The 16,773-nt window shown below is 41.0% G+C and overlaps 1 protein-coding gene across 4 annotated transcripts in view; it reads left to right on the top strand.

Annotated features, from left to right (window-relative positions):
- LOC125348411 (gastrula zinc finger protein XlCGF52.1-like) overlaps positions 1 to 6,580 on the top strand; it is a 159,421-nt gene extending 152,841 nt beyond the window's left edge. For 2 of the 4 annotated variants that reach the window (XM_048341623.1, XM_048341622.1), the window contains exons 2-3: positions 4,440 to 4,566; positions 5,204 to 6,580. In XM_048341623.1, the coding sequence (XP_048197580.1) occupies positions 4,487 to 4,566; positions 5,204 to 6,284 (1,161 nt within the window). In that variant the 5' untranslated portion in view covers positions 4,440 to 4,486 and the 3' untranslated portion in view covers positions 6,285 to 6,580. Of the gene's footprint in view, positions 1 to 4,439; positions 4,567 to 4,764; positions 4,826 to 5,203 lie in introns of those variants that run through there. The other 2 variants (XM_048341624.1, XM_048341625.1) reach the window with 2 other exon arrangements.
- Positions 6,581 to 16,773: the final 10,193 nt, after the last annotated feature.

Below are 16,773 nucleotides of genomic sequence, written 5' to 3'. Positions count from 1 at the left end.
TGTTTCCTGTTTTTGCTTGGAGCAGGCCAGCAGGTCTGCCCCCCAATAAAGCCTTGAGCCCTTACCAGACATTCACCTCTCATTTCTTACACTGGAAAAGACTCCCGATATAATAATAGAGAGTATTTATTTGTGGAGAGAAGGAACAGTGGGTGTGTGGTGTCCCCAGATTTCTGTCTTTTTTCCTGGTTTTCCTATGAGACTTTCAGGCCCAAGGGAAGCAAGATTTAAATCCCACATACTGTCCCATTCTCAGTGCTACCAAGATGAGTATCTGAGTTTCTACCTATCTCCCACATTGCCAAACACATTGGAAATGGAGATCCATATCCACACGAGATTGTTGTTGGAGAGACCTGTTGCCCTTCCTGACACATTACCGTCTTCAGATTTGTTTTACGATGTTAATGATGTATATATGTGCACACACGTGCAGTTGTGGGCACTAAATTCAGGGCCTGAGTACTGTCCCTGGGTTTTTTCATTCAAAACTGGTGCTGTACCACTTGTGCTGCAGCTGTCCTTTCTGCTTTTTGGTAGCTAATTAAATCTCACTGACTTCCTGCCCAATCTAGCTTTGAACTACGATCTCATCCTCCTGTGTAGCTGGGATTATATAGGCAACCTCTGCCCCTAGCAACAGGCTATATGTTGACTTTTGATTATCAGTTTTTAAAAAATTGTTATTATAAAGATGACGTACAGAGGGCCTACCGTTCCATAAGGCAGTAATGAGTACATTTCCTTTCCACGCTGTCACCCTTCCCTTTGCTCTCTCCCAGTTTCTCCCTCCTGTTCCTGCCCTGTATAGTTCATTTTCAACATAGTGTCTACTGAGTATCACTGCTGCATTTGTTCACCCTTTGTCACCCTTTGTGCCTTCATTTCCATGCCCTCCCCTTACCTCTGAAAGACAAATAAAGGGAAAGCAAAAAAATAAAAAAAATCTTGTTTCCATTTCCTGGAATTCATTTCAATAAATATTGTTATATATGGTCAGAGTAAATGTTTATTTTTCTTCTTTGAATCTTGATTCATATTCTTTCAACAAGAGGTGAACACTTTAAAATTAACCAATCACAATTCTTTATTCCTTTTAAGACTATGTAAATATGCCAATTAAGAGAAACAATGCATTAAAAACAAATACTGAAGTGTTTGTCTACAAGAAAACTATTTCAAATATATAGAGAGTAGAAGAGATGGAGTTGACTATAAGTAATAGTCAAAGGATTAAAATATTAAATGGTATCCAGGCATCTATCGCTCACATCTGCAATCCATGCTACTCGAGGGTGAGATCTGAGGATCACAATTCCTAGCCAGTTTGGAAGAAATGTCCAGGAGATTCTTATTTCCAATTAACTAAGATTTGAGGATTTTAGCATGAAGCCAGCCTGTGATAGTCCCAAAGCCTCATGTCCAGTTGACCACCAAAAAAGCTGGAAGTGGAGCTGTGGCTCAAGTAGTAAAGTGCCACCCTTAAGCAAAAAACCCAGGGATATTGGCCAGGCCTGAATTCAAACCCCAGGACCTGCACCATAGTGGAATGAGTATCCAGGTTCCAGGAACTCCAGATGATGAGCTGAGAAGTAAAAGGATTATAGGCATGAACTACTGGCTCCAGCCCCACGAATCCTTTTAGCCATCTCCCTTCCAACCACTGTGCTGAGGTTTCTTAAGACACCTGGAATTGAGATTGCTCCTTGTTTGCAAGGCCCCAAGTAGTTAAGTCTCAGACATAAGGCCCTCTTCCAGGATAGTGCTATTCTTCAGCCTTTTGAAAAATAGTAAGCTAAAGATTGTCTTTTCCCTTGCAAATGTGTCATGTCCTATGCTGGGATAGTCACTACCCTGCCAGATGCAAACAGTGTAGTAAGGTTCACAGAAGCAGGCTTCCTTAACTAGCTCTGTCACCTTGATTACTTTGTGATGGTGCCATTAGCCCCCCCTTCCAGTGGAGCCAGGCCTGGAGCTGCAAACTTCTGGTTTCTGCTGTTGAATTTCTATGTATGCTTTTCAGTTGTTTGTCTGCCTTTCACAGGTCCTGGTGTTCTTCCTTTGCTCTTAGAATTTTTTTTTCTCAGTGAGGCTTGAACTCAGTGCCTGAATGCTGTTCCTGAGCTTTCTCACTCAAGGATAGTGGTCTACTCCTTAAGGCACAGCTTCACCTGAGGCATTTTTAGTGATTTATTGGAGATAAAGCATCTCACAGAGTTACCTGTCCAGGCTGACTTTGAACTGTGATCCTCAGATCTCAGCCTCCTGAGTAGCTAGGATTGCAGCTATGAGCCATCAGCATCTGGCCTTTTTCCTATTTTTAATTTTATACTGTATGATTACTCACTGAGCAGTATTGTTTTAGTTTTGACCCTTGACAGTTTCAAAAGCAAATACTGACATTATTCCAGATGAAATCCTCCTAGCATCTTTCTTTGCCTGAGTATGCTTCCCACGTATATGAGGTTAGAGACAACCTGTTTCCTCATTTGTTAAGGTGCTCCTGATGTTAATCTCTTTGAAAAATGACTTTTCAAAATCCTGAAATATACTAGAGAAACAAATCCACACTACATTTTCTGGACTTTAAGATGGCACATGTTCCACAGGACTCCAGACATTCACACACAGTGAGACCAAGGGAGGATATTCTTAGGAGAGGAACACAAAGGGGCAATGCCGTTGTGCATCTGGTCATAAAAAATAATATTTATCGAAATGAACTCCAGGATATGGAAATGAGGATTTCTTCTTATTTTCTTTATGCATTTTTTCTGTCTTTGGAAGGTGAAAGGGAAACAAAAATGGTGGGACAAAGGGTGAACAAATGCAGCCGTGGTGATCACTAGACACCGTTGAAAATGAACTAAACAACTTGTGGATTGGGATGGGGAAAACAAGGAGATAATGAGGGAAGGGATGACATTATCCAAAAAGAAATGTATTCAGTACCTGATATGTAACTGTAATCCCTCTGTATATCACCTTTATAATAACACATTTTTAAAAAGATGGCATATGCTACAGCCATACCACCCTGAACATGCCGGATCTTGTAAGCTAAGCAGGGTCGGGCCTGGTTAGTACTTGGATGGTAGACCACCTAGGAATACGGGGTGCTGTAGGCTTTAAAAAAAAAAAAAAAGATGGCATATGGCCAGATGCCAGTGGCTCACATCTTAAATCTTTGCTACGCAAGTTAGTGAAGTATGTATCATTTACCATTTTATTCATGTGTAACTGAAGGTGTGTATGGGCTTTAACACATTTTCCTTTGTGTTTTGTGACTCAGGACCAGGGAACTTAATTTGTATGTACAAAATTATCTTGACTACATAGACATTGCTTGTGCATTTTTCTGATATAGTTTCATTCATTAGTGTACTAAACACTTTAATCCTTCAGTTTGGCTTGTATTGCAGATATTTTTCTTGCTTTTCTTTTGTCTCCCTCAATTTACACATGGGCCATTTATTATTACAGCCAAGGTTTTATTGATTGATACTTTCTATTGTACTATGTTGGGAACAGTATTTTGAGACAAGAGTGTTGAGATATAAGTCTGGAACAGGGCCAGCTGCCCTTTGGGTCACTCCTGCAATCCTAACTACTCAGGAGGCTGAGATCTAAGGACTGCAGTTCAAAGTTAGCCTGAGTAGGCATTTCTGTGAGTCTCTTATCACTGATTAACCAAAACATGATGACAGATGTTGCTTTGGCTCATGTGGTAGAGCACTAGCCTTGAGCAAAAAAGCTAAATGACAGGGCCCAGATCCTGAATTGAAGCCCTGACACAAGTATACAAGTCTGACCTTCAGATGGTCATATTTCATGCTTTCAGTGGATGAAGTTTCTGGCCTTTGACACTATATAGGGCAAAGTGTTCTAATTTTATCTTTCTTGTTTCAAGACAATTTGATTATTATCTCTGATACAGAGCAATAAATTGCAAATTTCCAAGTAGATACCAGTTTGCCTAAAATATTGCATCTAGTTATGTGCTCTTATGATGTGATATATACTGTGTCCTGAATGAATTTTTTTGTTTATAGCTTTTCCATTTTTTCCATGGCTTCATTTCCTTTCCTTTGATTTATTTTGCTAATCTTTTTGTAGAAAATCATCTATGTAGATTAGAAAAATTCAGGCTTTTTTTTGTTTTGTTTTGTTTTTTTACTCTGTTGCATCATATTCTTGGTATTGAGCTCTTTTCCTGTCTCAGGTTTAAGGAGTACTGAAATTACAGGTTGTAGGGAGGGGAAAAAATCAAATCACTGTTTGAGAAGAACTATAGGAAAAATTAGTCTGGTGAATAGTAAATGTTTGCCTATATAGACAATAGAATATATGTTTTTGGTTTTGTTTTTTAATAAGATGAATCTCATCTCTACTTCTGTAACTTTAACTCTTCTTTTGGAATTATTTGTGGATTATTTTAGGGGACTGTAAACTTTGAGGATGTGGCCATAAATTTTAGCCTGGAAGAATGGACTTCACTAACTCTTTCTCAAAAGAAGCTCTACAGAGAAGTGATGTTGGAAACTTTGAGGAACCTGGCCTCTGTAGGTAAAGATTCCCTCACTTAACCTGTGAACTGTTCATATCCTTAGCAATATTGCATGATTTGGGATGAAAAATGGAACATGTGGGTGAATATATGAATGTGAATATACCATGATCACATTCTGCCATGGATACAGTTGGAGTCTTAATATTGTTTCTGTAGTGTTGGAAGAATCAATGACTTCTATGTTTGTATTTTAGAAAAGAAACAGGAAAAAGAAAATACTGAAGTTAACTACAGAACAACCAGGGAAGAAGTAAGGTAATTGCACTAACTTGAGATAATACTGTTCTTTCAAATATTGTGGAGTGGTGGGAGATTTTTAAACCAAGCTGATAATACAAGTACATAAAGATAGAAATTGATTTAATCTTAGAAAATTTTTCTTTTAAACTGCAGACAAGTGGAGGTCCAAAATTAGAAAATTCAGAAATCTAAAATATGCAAATATTGGGACCATTTGGAGAAGACTATAAAGACAGAAGGGATACTGGAGGTCCAAAATTAGAAAATTCAGAAATCTAAAATATGCAAATATTGGGACCATTTGGAGAAGACTATAAAGACAGAAGGGATACTGTCTAATGGTTTAATACTTTTTTAAAAAGTTCTCTGTTTTTGTGTGTGTTGTTTTTACAGAACTCAATTTTTAGAGAGACTCCATGAACATGAACAGGGTAGTCAGTGTGAAGAAGCCTTCCAACAGAATGCCAAACATATTATGAATAAGAAAACTCTACCTAGAATAGCACCCTTCAAAATGTGTGCATGTGGAGAAACCCTCCTTGCTCCTTCACTGACAAGTATGCTTTTCAGAGCTCACACAGGACAGCCAGCCTTTGAGTACCAGGAATATGTGGACAGCTCCAATACTCATAAAGAATGTGGGAGAGCCTGCAGGAAATCCCATGAGGGTCAAATTGGCTATAGAATGCACCAGAAGGAAAATCCATTTGTAGCTAAACATTGTGGAAAATCCTTTAGCCATCCCAATTTTTTTCACAGACAAGAAGACAGTGACACTGAAATTAAGCACTGCTATAAATGTATACATTGTGGAAAATCCTTCCCTAACTCCAGTACCCTTCAAGAACACAATAGAACTCACCCTGGGGAGAAACCCTCCAGATATGCGCAATGTGAGAAAACCTACCCTTTCTCTAGTTCTCTTAAAGCACATGAAAGAATTGACACTGGTACGAAACCCCATGGATGTAAGCAATGTGGGAAAACATTTTCTTTTCCCAGTGCCCTTCAAAGACATGAAAGAAGTCACACTGGAGAGAACCCCTACGGATGCAAGCAATGTGGGAAAATGTTCCCTTTCTCTAGTTACCTTAAAGAACATGAAAGAATTCACACTGGAGAGAGACCCTATGGATGTAAGCAATGTGGCAAAACGTATGTTTTTCGCAGTTCCCTTGGAAGACATGAAAGAAGTCACACTGGAGAGAAACCCTATGAATGTAAGCAATGTGGGAAAACATTTATTCTTCCCCATTTCCTTCAAAGACATGAAAGAATTCACACTGGAGAGAAACCCTATGGATGTAAGCAATGTGGGAAAAGATTTGTGTTTTCCTGTTCCCTTCGAAGACATGAAAGAATTCACACTGGAGAGAAACCCTATAGATGTAAGCAGTGTGGGAAAGCATTTATTCTTCCCCACCATCTTCACAGACATGAAACAATACATTGCAGAGAAATCCTACAGATGTAAGCAGTGTGGGAAAACATTTGTTCTTCCTTATTATCTGAGTACCTAAAGTTCTAGAGTTATAGGCATGAGCTTCTTTTGAGACAGAATCTCACTATTATTGTAGCCCTGCGTAGCTTAGGACTAGTGATTTTCCTTCAAGAGGAGAAGCTGTTTCCTCTGTATCCTTGCAGTTGTCGTTGCTATTTGGGAGCCTGAGATGAGGAGGGCTCTAGGCATAGATTCCTCCTTTTCTGCAGTGATAAACCAGTCCAGGAACAGATCCTAGTGATCCTATGAACCCTGAGCTTTGGGACAGTGTAGGTTGCTGTCTCTTCAGGTATAGGCATCTGCCAAGTCCTCAGCTAGGAATGGGATTCCTGAGGTTTCCAGAAGAAAGTGAGCAAATACCAGCAGCCTGCCTGGAAGATACCAGCCTGGCAGCTGTATGGGGTGGGTGGGTGGGTGGGTGGGGAGCTTCTGGAAGGAATGTGCCTCAGTCTTTCACAGTGGGTTTCACTGTCCTGGGCTAATATGAAAAAACAACAAAAAGGATTGCGTGGATTTTGTAGTAGTGAATATATAACTTTTCTCTACTTGTATGTGTCTGCGCGTGTATGCCTGCAGGTGTGTTGGCACCAGTAGTATTGAGACTTGAACTCAGGACTGGGGATTGTCCCTTAGTTTTGAACTCAAGGCTGAAATTCTGTCACTTGAGCCACATCTCTAATTCTGGCTTTTTCACTACTTAAGTGGTGATGAGACTCACAGACTTTCCTGCCCTGGCTTTAAACCTCAATCTTTAGATCTCAATTTCCTGAGTAGTTGGACTTCCAGCACCCAGGTTTGTTTTGTTTGAATATGCTGTACCCATAACTACAAGGGACAGCACAGACTACCTTCAAAACATGAACAGACTGGGAGCTGGTGGTTCATGTCTGTACACCTAGCTATGCAGGAGGCTGGGATCTGAGGATGGAGGCAGCAGGCAGTTTGTTTTGAGACCCCTAACCCCTAGTTCTGTGAAAGAAATGGTTACTTCAGAAGCTTTCTTTGTGATAATTTGTTACTGTGCTCATAGAAAACATGGGTAACTCCTTCTAATAAGGTCTCATGAAAGGGGGTGATCACAGTTTTCTTAGAATTGTCTTCACTGCTCACTAAAATAGCAAGAACTCTTTTTCAGTTGTTTGTTATTCATTCCCTGAACTTGGAAAATGGAGGAATGCAAAAGACAAAAGGTGCATTGACATGACATTCAAAATAGTTCTCACAAACTTGGTGCTTAGTGTCTATATATCTTTATAAACATGCCTCATATATTAGGGTATCATATCTTTCCTTCCCAACTTCCAGCATCACTGTGCTCTGTTCCTCATTATGAATACTGACATATTAAATAACAAATAACATGTGAATTCATGCACTTGACTTTTTCATCTAAATTAGCTATAATTCACCTACAACTAACTTTACAGACTGCATATGCAAGGGGTATTTCCTCTGTTGTCCTAGAAATGAGGCTAATTGCTCAAATTAAACGTTCATCACTGCAAAACACAGCTTTGATGCATGATTGACAAAAACAGTCCTTATTTTCCATGTCACTCACTACGTAGGAACTCAAGCTGATATACTATGTAAATTTCTGCTTCCATGACTCCTTTGTTCACTCCTGGCTGGCACCAGTATTGGCTGTCTGTCCTACCTCTCTGATTGGTAAAAGGATATGCAGGCTGCAGACAGGACTCACATCAATGCCATGGTGGTAAAAGGTAAAAGAGTTGTGGGGAAAGAAGGAATGATTCAGGCTCCAATAAGTGTGTGTTGAATACATGCACTGTGACCGTCTTCATGTAGCATTGTAGTTCCTAGTACTTGACTTCAAAAGAGAGTAGGAGGGGATGGGAATATGGTCTAGTGGTAAAGTGCTCGCCTTGTATACATGAAGCCCTGGATTGGATTCCTCAGCACCACATATATAGAAAAAGCCAGAAGTGGCGCTTTGGCTCAACTGGTAGAGTGTTAGCCTTGAGCAAAAAAAAAAAGCCAGGGACAGTGCTCAGGCCCTGAGTTCGAGCCCCAGGACTGGCAAAACAAAACAAAACAAGAATAGGAACAATTGTCGTTTGACCTGTTCTATTGTTGCCTATTTAATTTAAAACTGAAAATAAGGGCATACTCATACTGATAGACTGTCATGTAGACTGTTTATTGTTATGATACTCTAGATTGTTTAACACTCAGTTGACAAGTACATGGACTCAGGAGGTATTTACATCAGCACATGAGCAGAAGGCATTGGCCGTTTGGGTGGCGGCATCTTCCCTGTGAAGAAATCAAATACATACACATCAGTTTCATCTGCAAGGTGAAGGAAAAAATATATACTTTATATCTACTGTGCTAGGTATTGAAACCATGGCCTTCTGCATGCTAGGCACAAGATCTGCTGTTCGAGCTACATATCTACCTCTTCTATCCCTGCCATGCCTCTCTGCAGTACTGAGTTTCAGCTGGTGCTAGATGAAGCTGCTTAAGAAAGAGTCATGCTTTTTGCTGCCTCATTTCATGAGCCCCTGTTGTGCTCTCAGGATGGCCAGGAATGGATAGGTGAACCACTGGCTCACCTGATGATAGTATTTACTGGAGGGCTGAGGCCTGATGATAGCAATTGGAAGGCACTCAGAGTAGAAATGTTTGTGAAAGGCCATTTCCAAGTCACCAGCAAAATGCTGGACTGGAAATGTACAGCTGAAGAGTTAAAGCATCAGCCAGGAGCACAAGAGCAGAAGAGGCACAATGTCATAATACCAGTGCTAGCACAGACACTTGCATGTGTGCCCCCTCCCCACATACACACACATACACCCTAATATCTTTGATTGAGAATGTGATTTCATTAGAAAACCCAGTCACTGCTCACTTCTGTGAGTGTCCTAATCATATTAGTTGCTCAGCCTATTTGTTTGAAATGTGTGATGATCTCACTAAAAAGAACTAAGGCTTGCCAAGGAAATGTACCCTAAGGCTAAATGCTGTCCTCATAGGGAAAGTCCAGTTTAGAATCATCTAAAGTCCACCTGGAGAAGATAAACAGAGATCTCTACTGCTGTGGGGACAAGATCCAATCCTCTTGAATAAGATCTCTATGGAAAGATCCTCAAGCACTGTGCTAACCAACAGAGCTGTCTGCAATGATAGAAATGCTCTATCTGTCCTTTCTAGTAAGACAGCCATAGCCACACATGGACATTGGGCATTTACAATGGGGTTACCATAGCAAGGATCTGAACTGGTTTATTTTAAATAATGTAAATAGTTACATGTAGCTAGTGGTTATCATATCTAACAGTGCAGACGTAAGTGAGCGCTACAAGTTTTCATTTCCAGCACCTGGTATTCAATCAAAACAAGCACTCATAGGAAGCCAAACTACCCATATAACACCCAAGGAAAACAAATAAATGGAAAGAAATCAGGGCAGAATACATAAAAATGGTAGTATGGACAAGCATCTTAATGGCTTTAAGTCTTTTAATAATAACATGATTTGAGATGTGGCTCAAATCTTTTCCTTGAGTGAAAAAGCAAAGCACAACAGGGAAGCTCTGAGTTCAAGCCTGCCCCAGTACTGGCTCCAAACACATAGCTGGCTACCTTGATAAGCAGTGTATAATCATATATATATACATATATGTATATATATATTCACATATTTAGATAGAGGAGCATATCATCACTTGTATTTGTATAGAGGAGAAAACACCTGCAAAAATTAAAGGATAAAGGAATCAGCAATCTGGTATGTTTGTGGTTAATTTTTTGGGTGGTGATAGTGTCTGTGATTTTACTTTTTCTTCATATATTCATCTCTATTTCCTAATTTTCTATAAAAGAATGGCATAATTCAATATAATTACATAATATTTCAAATCAAGAATACTACAAAAGCTGGTCTCAAATATCTTCAGCTCATCTAGGTCTTTCCACTTAGCTATTGCTGAAGAATAAAAGTATGTAATTCTTAATTCATATACATATTCTTTCTCATAATCTTCCCTTCTGCTACATTTCCTGTTTGGGGATTTAGTCTCTTCACCAACAGCACATTCTAAGTTTTTTTAAATCAGCTTATTTAATCTAAAGGATCAAAAATCAGACAAGACTCAAATCCAAAGTTTTGTATTTTTTGCCAGTTCTGGGGGCTTTAACTCTGGGACTATGTACTGTTCCTGGGCCTTTTTGTGCTCAAGGCTGATGCTGTACCACTTGAGTAACAGCACCATTTCAGGCATTTTCTGAGTAGGATTTGGAGATAAAAATCTTGTGGACTTTCTTGCCTGGGGGGGGTGTGATCCTCAGATCTCAGCCTCCTGAGTAGCTAGGATTATAGGTGTGAGCCACCAGCTCCTGGCATTTTTTTTTCTTTTAAACAATATGGGGCTTGAATTCAGAGCCTGGATGCTATTCCTGACCTTTTTTTCCACTCAAGGATGCAACTGTACCACTTGAGCCAGAATTACTTGTTTTTTTTTCTACTTACATTTCTGCCCAGGCATGCCTCCTTAGATCTCAGCCTCCTGAGTAACTACAAATACGGGTGTAAGCCACCACTGAGTGGCTCAGATCCAGTCTTTATAAACCAGCAAATCATCTGCTAAACAAAAGATGATCATTCGAAAATAAAACCTGAATTGATTTTTTTCATCTTGGTATTAGAGATTAGGCTATAATCATTATAATCAGAATACAGATTGTGGTCTTTGTGGCACCTAGTACATATTTTGCATCACTTGTACCAATAAAAAATCAGCAAGGTAACCGTGTTCTTGATATACAAACTTGTTCTTCTTTGTCTTGGTCTGTCACAGAGCTTGAACTCAGAGCGTGGATACTGTCCATGAGTGTTTTTGCACAAGACTAGCGCTCAACCAGCTGAACCATAGTTCCAGTTCTGCCACTTTGGATTGTTAATTGGAGATGAAAGTGTTATGAACTTTCCTGCCTGGGCTGGCTTTGAACCGTGGAGGAAGAGGAGGAGAAAGGAGGAGAAGAGGGAAGGGAGAAGGGAGAGGAGGGGGAGGAAGGGGGGGAGGAAGAAGAAGGGGGGGAGGAGAACAAAGGGAGAGTAAGGGAGAAGAAGGGAGAGAAAAGGAGAAAGGACAAAGGCAGGCCAGCAAGCCGGTGCCTGGGAGAGCAGCATCCTGGCTACCAGGACCCCCTCCCTGGCGCCGGGCCAAGGGGGACCCAGGGCGGGGTTCTGTGCCTCGCGTGGGACAAGGAAGGCAGTGGGCGGTGAGGGCCCCGCGGAACTGGACTCGCCCGGGTCTCACCTCGGGCTGAAGGGAACAGCATGGCAGGGAAGACGAGGATTCCTCCTAAGCGACCCAGGGCAGCCATTAAGCAGAGAGCAGAGCTTGGCTGTTACTAGTCAAGGAGCACAAGGCGGCTGCTCCCCTGGTCCTTCGCGCCAAATGGGCGTGGCAGAGAGCGCGGGAGCGGGGCCGCGGAGGAAGTGGGGCGGGACAGCGTGCACAGCCCCAATAGTAGGGCTTGGCACCAGTCCGCTAGGGGGCGACCTTACTGAGGGCAGAGCAGAGGATGGGTGAGAAAGAGCCTGTGCATCACTGGAAGGCATCTGGAAGAAGAGGACACAAGATGAGCTGGTTCCTGTCAATTCGCTCCTGGAGCTGCAGCGCTCATCTCCCAAACTCTGCTTTTTGGTTTTTGGTTTTTTTTTTTGTATATTGGCTTAGGACTTGAACCCAGCGCCAGGGCTCTGTCCTTGAGCTTGTTGTTTGCCCAAGGCTAGCTCGCACTCTACCACTTGAGCCACACCACCACTTCCAACATTTTCTGAATAGTTTGGTGGAGATAAGAGTCTCATGGCCTATCCTGCCTGGACTGGCTTTGAAATGTTGTCCTCAGATCTAAGCCTCCTGAGTAGCTAGGATTACAGGCCTGAGCCACTGGTGCCTGACTTGGAAGTCTGGGGGGTGGGGGGTGTTCACTAAAATTAATTTTATTGGTCATCTAATAAGTTCTTCACCAAAGATCATTATTGGGGTGAAGGTGCCACACTCCCTCATTTGCATATAATTCCCACAGGCTCCTATGTACACCTCTGTTATAACATTTAATTGCTGCTGGCCTCGTTTCTCCAATGAGTGCCTTCAGGGACAGGGACAACAGCATTGTATCCAAAGCATCGAAAAAGGGGTCAAAATAAAGCCCTGTAAACACAAAATGAGAGAATTAAATTCATAAGTATATTATGAGTGAATTAAACTCAATTATTTAATGAGTAAATAAAACTCATAAGCATTCGATTAATAGTCATAATATTCAAAGAACCAGCTTTTTTTTTTTTTTGGCCAGTCCTGGGACTTGGACTCAGGGCCTGAGCACTGTCCCTGGCTTCTTCTTGCTCAAGGCTAGCACTCTGCCACTTGAGCCACAGCGCCACTTCTGGCCATTTTCTGTATATGTGGTGCTGGGGAATCGAACCTAGGGCCTCATGTATAGGAGGCAAGCACTCTTGCCACTAGGCCATATCCCCAGCCCCAAGAACCAGCTTTTTGGTAGGTGATGGCACATATGAATCTTACAGACCTCTCTTTCAGGTTTTGAACCACAATCCTCACCCTTCCTGAGTAGCTAGAATTACAGGAGTGAACCAGTGACTCCCAACAAAGCTCTAGTTTTGACCAGTGTATGTATAGTACTTTTCTTTTTTATTTATTTCTTTCCTTTTTTAACATAGGGTGTCACTGTATTGCTGACATTGGCCTTGAAATCACAATCATTTGGTCTTTCCTTTGAAATACTAGGATTACAGAAATACACTACCACATCTGGCTCAGTGTTCTTTCACTTTTGGTCTCCATATGCAGTTGGTTTCTTGAAGACTGCATGTAACTGTATCTTCTTTGTAGTTGTTTAATCAATTTACCCATTTTATCTTTTGATTGTGGTGCTGAATCTCCTTACATCTAGAGGAGGGAGAACAGAGGGAGAATTGGCCATTGTTTTCTGTCTACCTTGTAGTTACTTTGGTCTTCTCTTTTTTACTTCTTTCATATTCCTTGACTCTTTTTTTGTGACATGATTTGATACTTTATTTATATTCTTTTGTGAGATCTTGTATACTTACTTTTTCTGTAATTACCATGGACCATGGAGGTTTCATAAAACACACCAGTATATTTTATTTGATAGTAATTTTAGTCACATGTGAAATACATTCTTTACAGACCCCTTTTGTTACTGCTGCCACTGTTGTCTTGTATGTATAACATAGTTTTATAGTTATAAAAATTTTATGCATTTACCCCTACTCCAGTGCTCAGGATCAAGTTCAGAGCCCCAAAGCATTCCAAGCAAGCACCTTATCCTTGAGCTTCATCTCTAACCTTTATCTTTAAAATTCTGTCCATGAATTTGAAATTATTTAGGTATCCCACGACAGTATTACTGGGTGTTTCTTTTTTTTTTTTTTTTTTTGGCCAGTCCTGGGCCTTCAACTCAGGGCCTGAGCACTGTCCCTGGCTTCTTTTTGCTCAAGGCTAGCACTCTGCCACTTGAATCACAGTGCCACTTCTGGCCGTTTTCTATATATGTGGTGCTGAGGAATCAAACCCAGGGCTTCCTGTATAAGAGGCAGGCACTCTTGCCACTAGGCCATATTCCCAGCCCACCGAGTATTTCTTTATCTCTGCATTTACCCAACTCTAGAGCTGCATATTTTCACTGTCATCTCTAACATGCTTTCATTTCAACTTGGAAGATTCTCTTGGCAGTTTTTGATAGGTGGAGCTAGTGTGGATCAACTGCTTCTATTCATCCACAAGTCCTAAGGTCATCTTCATTGTCTGAGGTGATGGTGGTTCAGGAACAACGGAAACATAATGTCACTGGGGACTGTCAATGGTGAGTCCATTGGCCCATTGTAGAATGGGGAGTTTAGGACTGTGGGTGTTGCTCAGCACAGGGCACTTTGCTAACATGGCAGGGTGCTGGCTTGTCACCAGCACTGAAAACTATGTGGGGGCTCTAAAGACCGTCTTGTTCTGATTTATTCCCAGAGACATTATTTATGAGTTAAAATATAAAGTCTACTTAGAAATGGTGAGTGTGTTTTAGTAGGGTAGTCCCATTAAAAGTGAGGCTTAAATGGGCAGGGATGGCTTACACCTGTAATCTTAGCTACTGAGGTGGCTGAGACCTAAGGATTGCAGTTGGAAGGTAGCCTAAGCAGGAAATTATGAAATACTTATCTCCAGTTAAATACCTTAAAACCATAAATAGAGGTATGGCTGAAGAGGTATAGGGATAACCTGGAACAGAAAAGCTAAGGCACAGCACCCAGGACCTGAGTTTAAGCCCCAGTACTGAGCATGTACACACACACACACACACACACACACACACACACACACACACACACATAACTGAGGCTTACAAAATAGGAAAGAGAAATGTTATGATTAAGGGTATAGCTCAGTGGTAGAGTACATGCTTTGTATGCCTAGAACTGCAGAACAAACAGAAAATTGTAGGAGGTTTAAAGGAAAGTAATAAAAATGGAGGCCAGACAAATAGTAATTTTAAAAAATATAGTCTGTAAAGAGTAAAAAGTACTAATATTTACTAATAATGTCAGTTTCTCTGGAAATCTTGAGTAATATGGATGGCTTTCTTCCAAGGCAGTCATTCTGTATTAGGAAAGCTATACGTCTTGCAAGTTTATTTTAATTTTTTTGTGTATTATTTTATTAAATAATGCCCAAATCGCATCTTGTGAAAATCTAGGAATAGTTGTATTTCTATTTTTCTTTTTTTTCAAATTTTTATTATCAAACTGATGTACAGAGTGGTTACAGTTTCATACATTAGGCATTGGATACATTACTTGTACTGTTTGTTACCTCGTCCCTCACACCCCTCTCCCTCTTTCCCCTTTCCCTTTACCCCCATGAGGTGTTCAGTTCACTTAGACCAAACAGTTTTGCAAGTATTGCTTTTGTAGTTGTTTTTCTTTTTTTACCCTGTGTCTCTCAATTTTGGTATTCCCTTTCAATTTCCTAGTTCTAATACCAGCATACATGGTATATTGAACCTAAATCTGTCTCACTACATGGGGGAAATCTATCAGTCTTTTAGGTGAACAGTCTGCACATATCTGGAGAATGTGATTATAGGATCTAGCTTCTCTGCCATGTTGGGAAACTTCCCTAGCTACTTTTCACATGTGAACTTGTAGGATATCTCACCAGCCTTTAACTTGAGGTGATTATACCAGGCAGACCTAATGCTTTCCATCTCTCCTTTCTTCAGAATCTGGTTCTTCTTTGCTAAATTCTACTCTTCAGGGTAATCTCTTAGTTGTACCTATGCTAGTGAGACAACAGGAGCGCCACGCCCTGAGAAATGCGAAGAAAAGCTCCTTTACTGAAGCCAGCAGTCCAGAGCAGCTATGGCCAACCACAGAACTCTGTACCCAGACGGGAAGTTAAGCAGGGGTTCTTAAGGGCAGAAACTGCAAAATGTAAATGTGCTTAGTGGGTACTAGGGAGGTTACATACTGAATGCCCAGGTACAGAGACAACTCAGGCTATAAGCCAGCACCTATTTCTTAATTTAAACAGAAATGACAGTTATGGGGTTCATGACCTAGGTAAGTTGTAAAGCAAGGATGTCATAGTTTAGCAACTAAACTATGTTTCTCTTTTAATTCCAGGTATTCCCTATGGTAAACTCCACATGGGCCCTACTGTGGGGTTCTGGTTGGCACTGTGCTGTAAAACTTGGGTTAGGGGGAGGTTAGTATTTTATCAGCTCCTCACATGTTCTCATGTGAAAAACAATCTGTACTAAATAAAACACAACAGAGAAAGACTACTCTTAACTGTTGTGATGTTTCATTTCATAGATTGCCCACAAGAAATTTGTGAGAGGCAGGGCTTGAACTGAGGGCATAGGCACTGTCCTGTTGCTTTCTGCTTAAGGCAGGTACTCTACCACTTCAACTGCAGCTCCACCTCTGGCTTTTGGCTGGTTAATTGGAAGTAAGCGTCTCAAGGACTTGCCTGCTTGGGTTGGCTATGGACCCTTATCCACAGATCTTAACCTCCTGAGTAACTAGGAGTACAGTTGTGAGCCACTAGCAACTGGATGGGCATTCCTTCTTTTGAGGTGGGGGTGAGAGGGGGAACAGGGTGGGAGCATTGCTTTTAAGGAGCAAAGTTTGGGGGCTTTATCTTCACCTATGGGTTTAGTGGTGACAGAACTCAAGTTTACAATGTACTTGGTTGTAGCACTCAGGTAAGAGGACACAACTGGAGAATCTTATGTACCAGTAACTCAGCAGCTTATACTAGTTAATAGTCTAAGAGCTGAGGAACTGTGCTAAGTGCTGGTGGCTCATACCTATAATCCTAGCTACTCAGGAAGCTGAGATCTGAGGACCATAGTTGAAAGCCTGGTAGGACAGCAAAGTCTGTGAGACACT

This window comes from Perognathus longimembris, chromosome 3, assembly GCF_023159225.1.
Source record: "Perognathus longimembris pacificus isolate PPM17 chromosome 3, ASM2315922v1, whole genome shotgun sequence".
In the NCBI taxonomy this organism is placed as follows: domain Eukaryota; kingdom Metazoa; phylum Chordata; class Mammalia; order Rodentia; family Heteromyidae; genus Perognathus; species Perognathus longimembris.
This window is presented reverse-complemented; position numbering and strand designations above follow the sequence as displayed.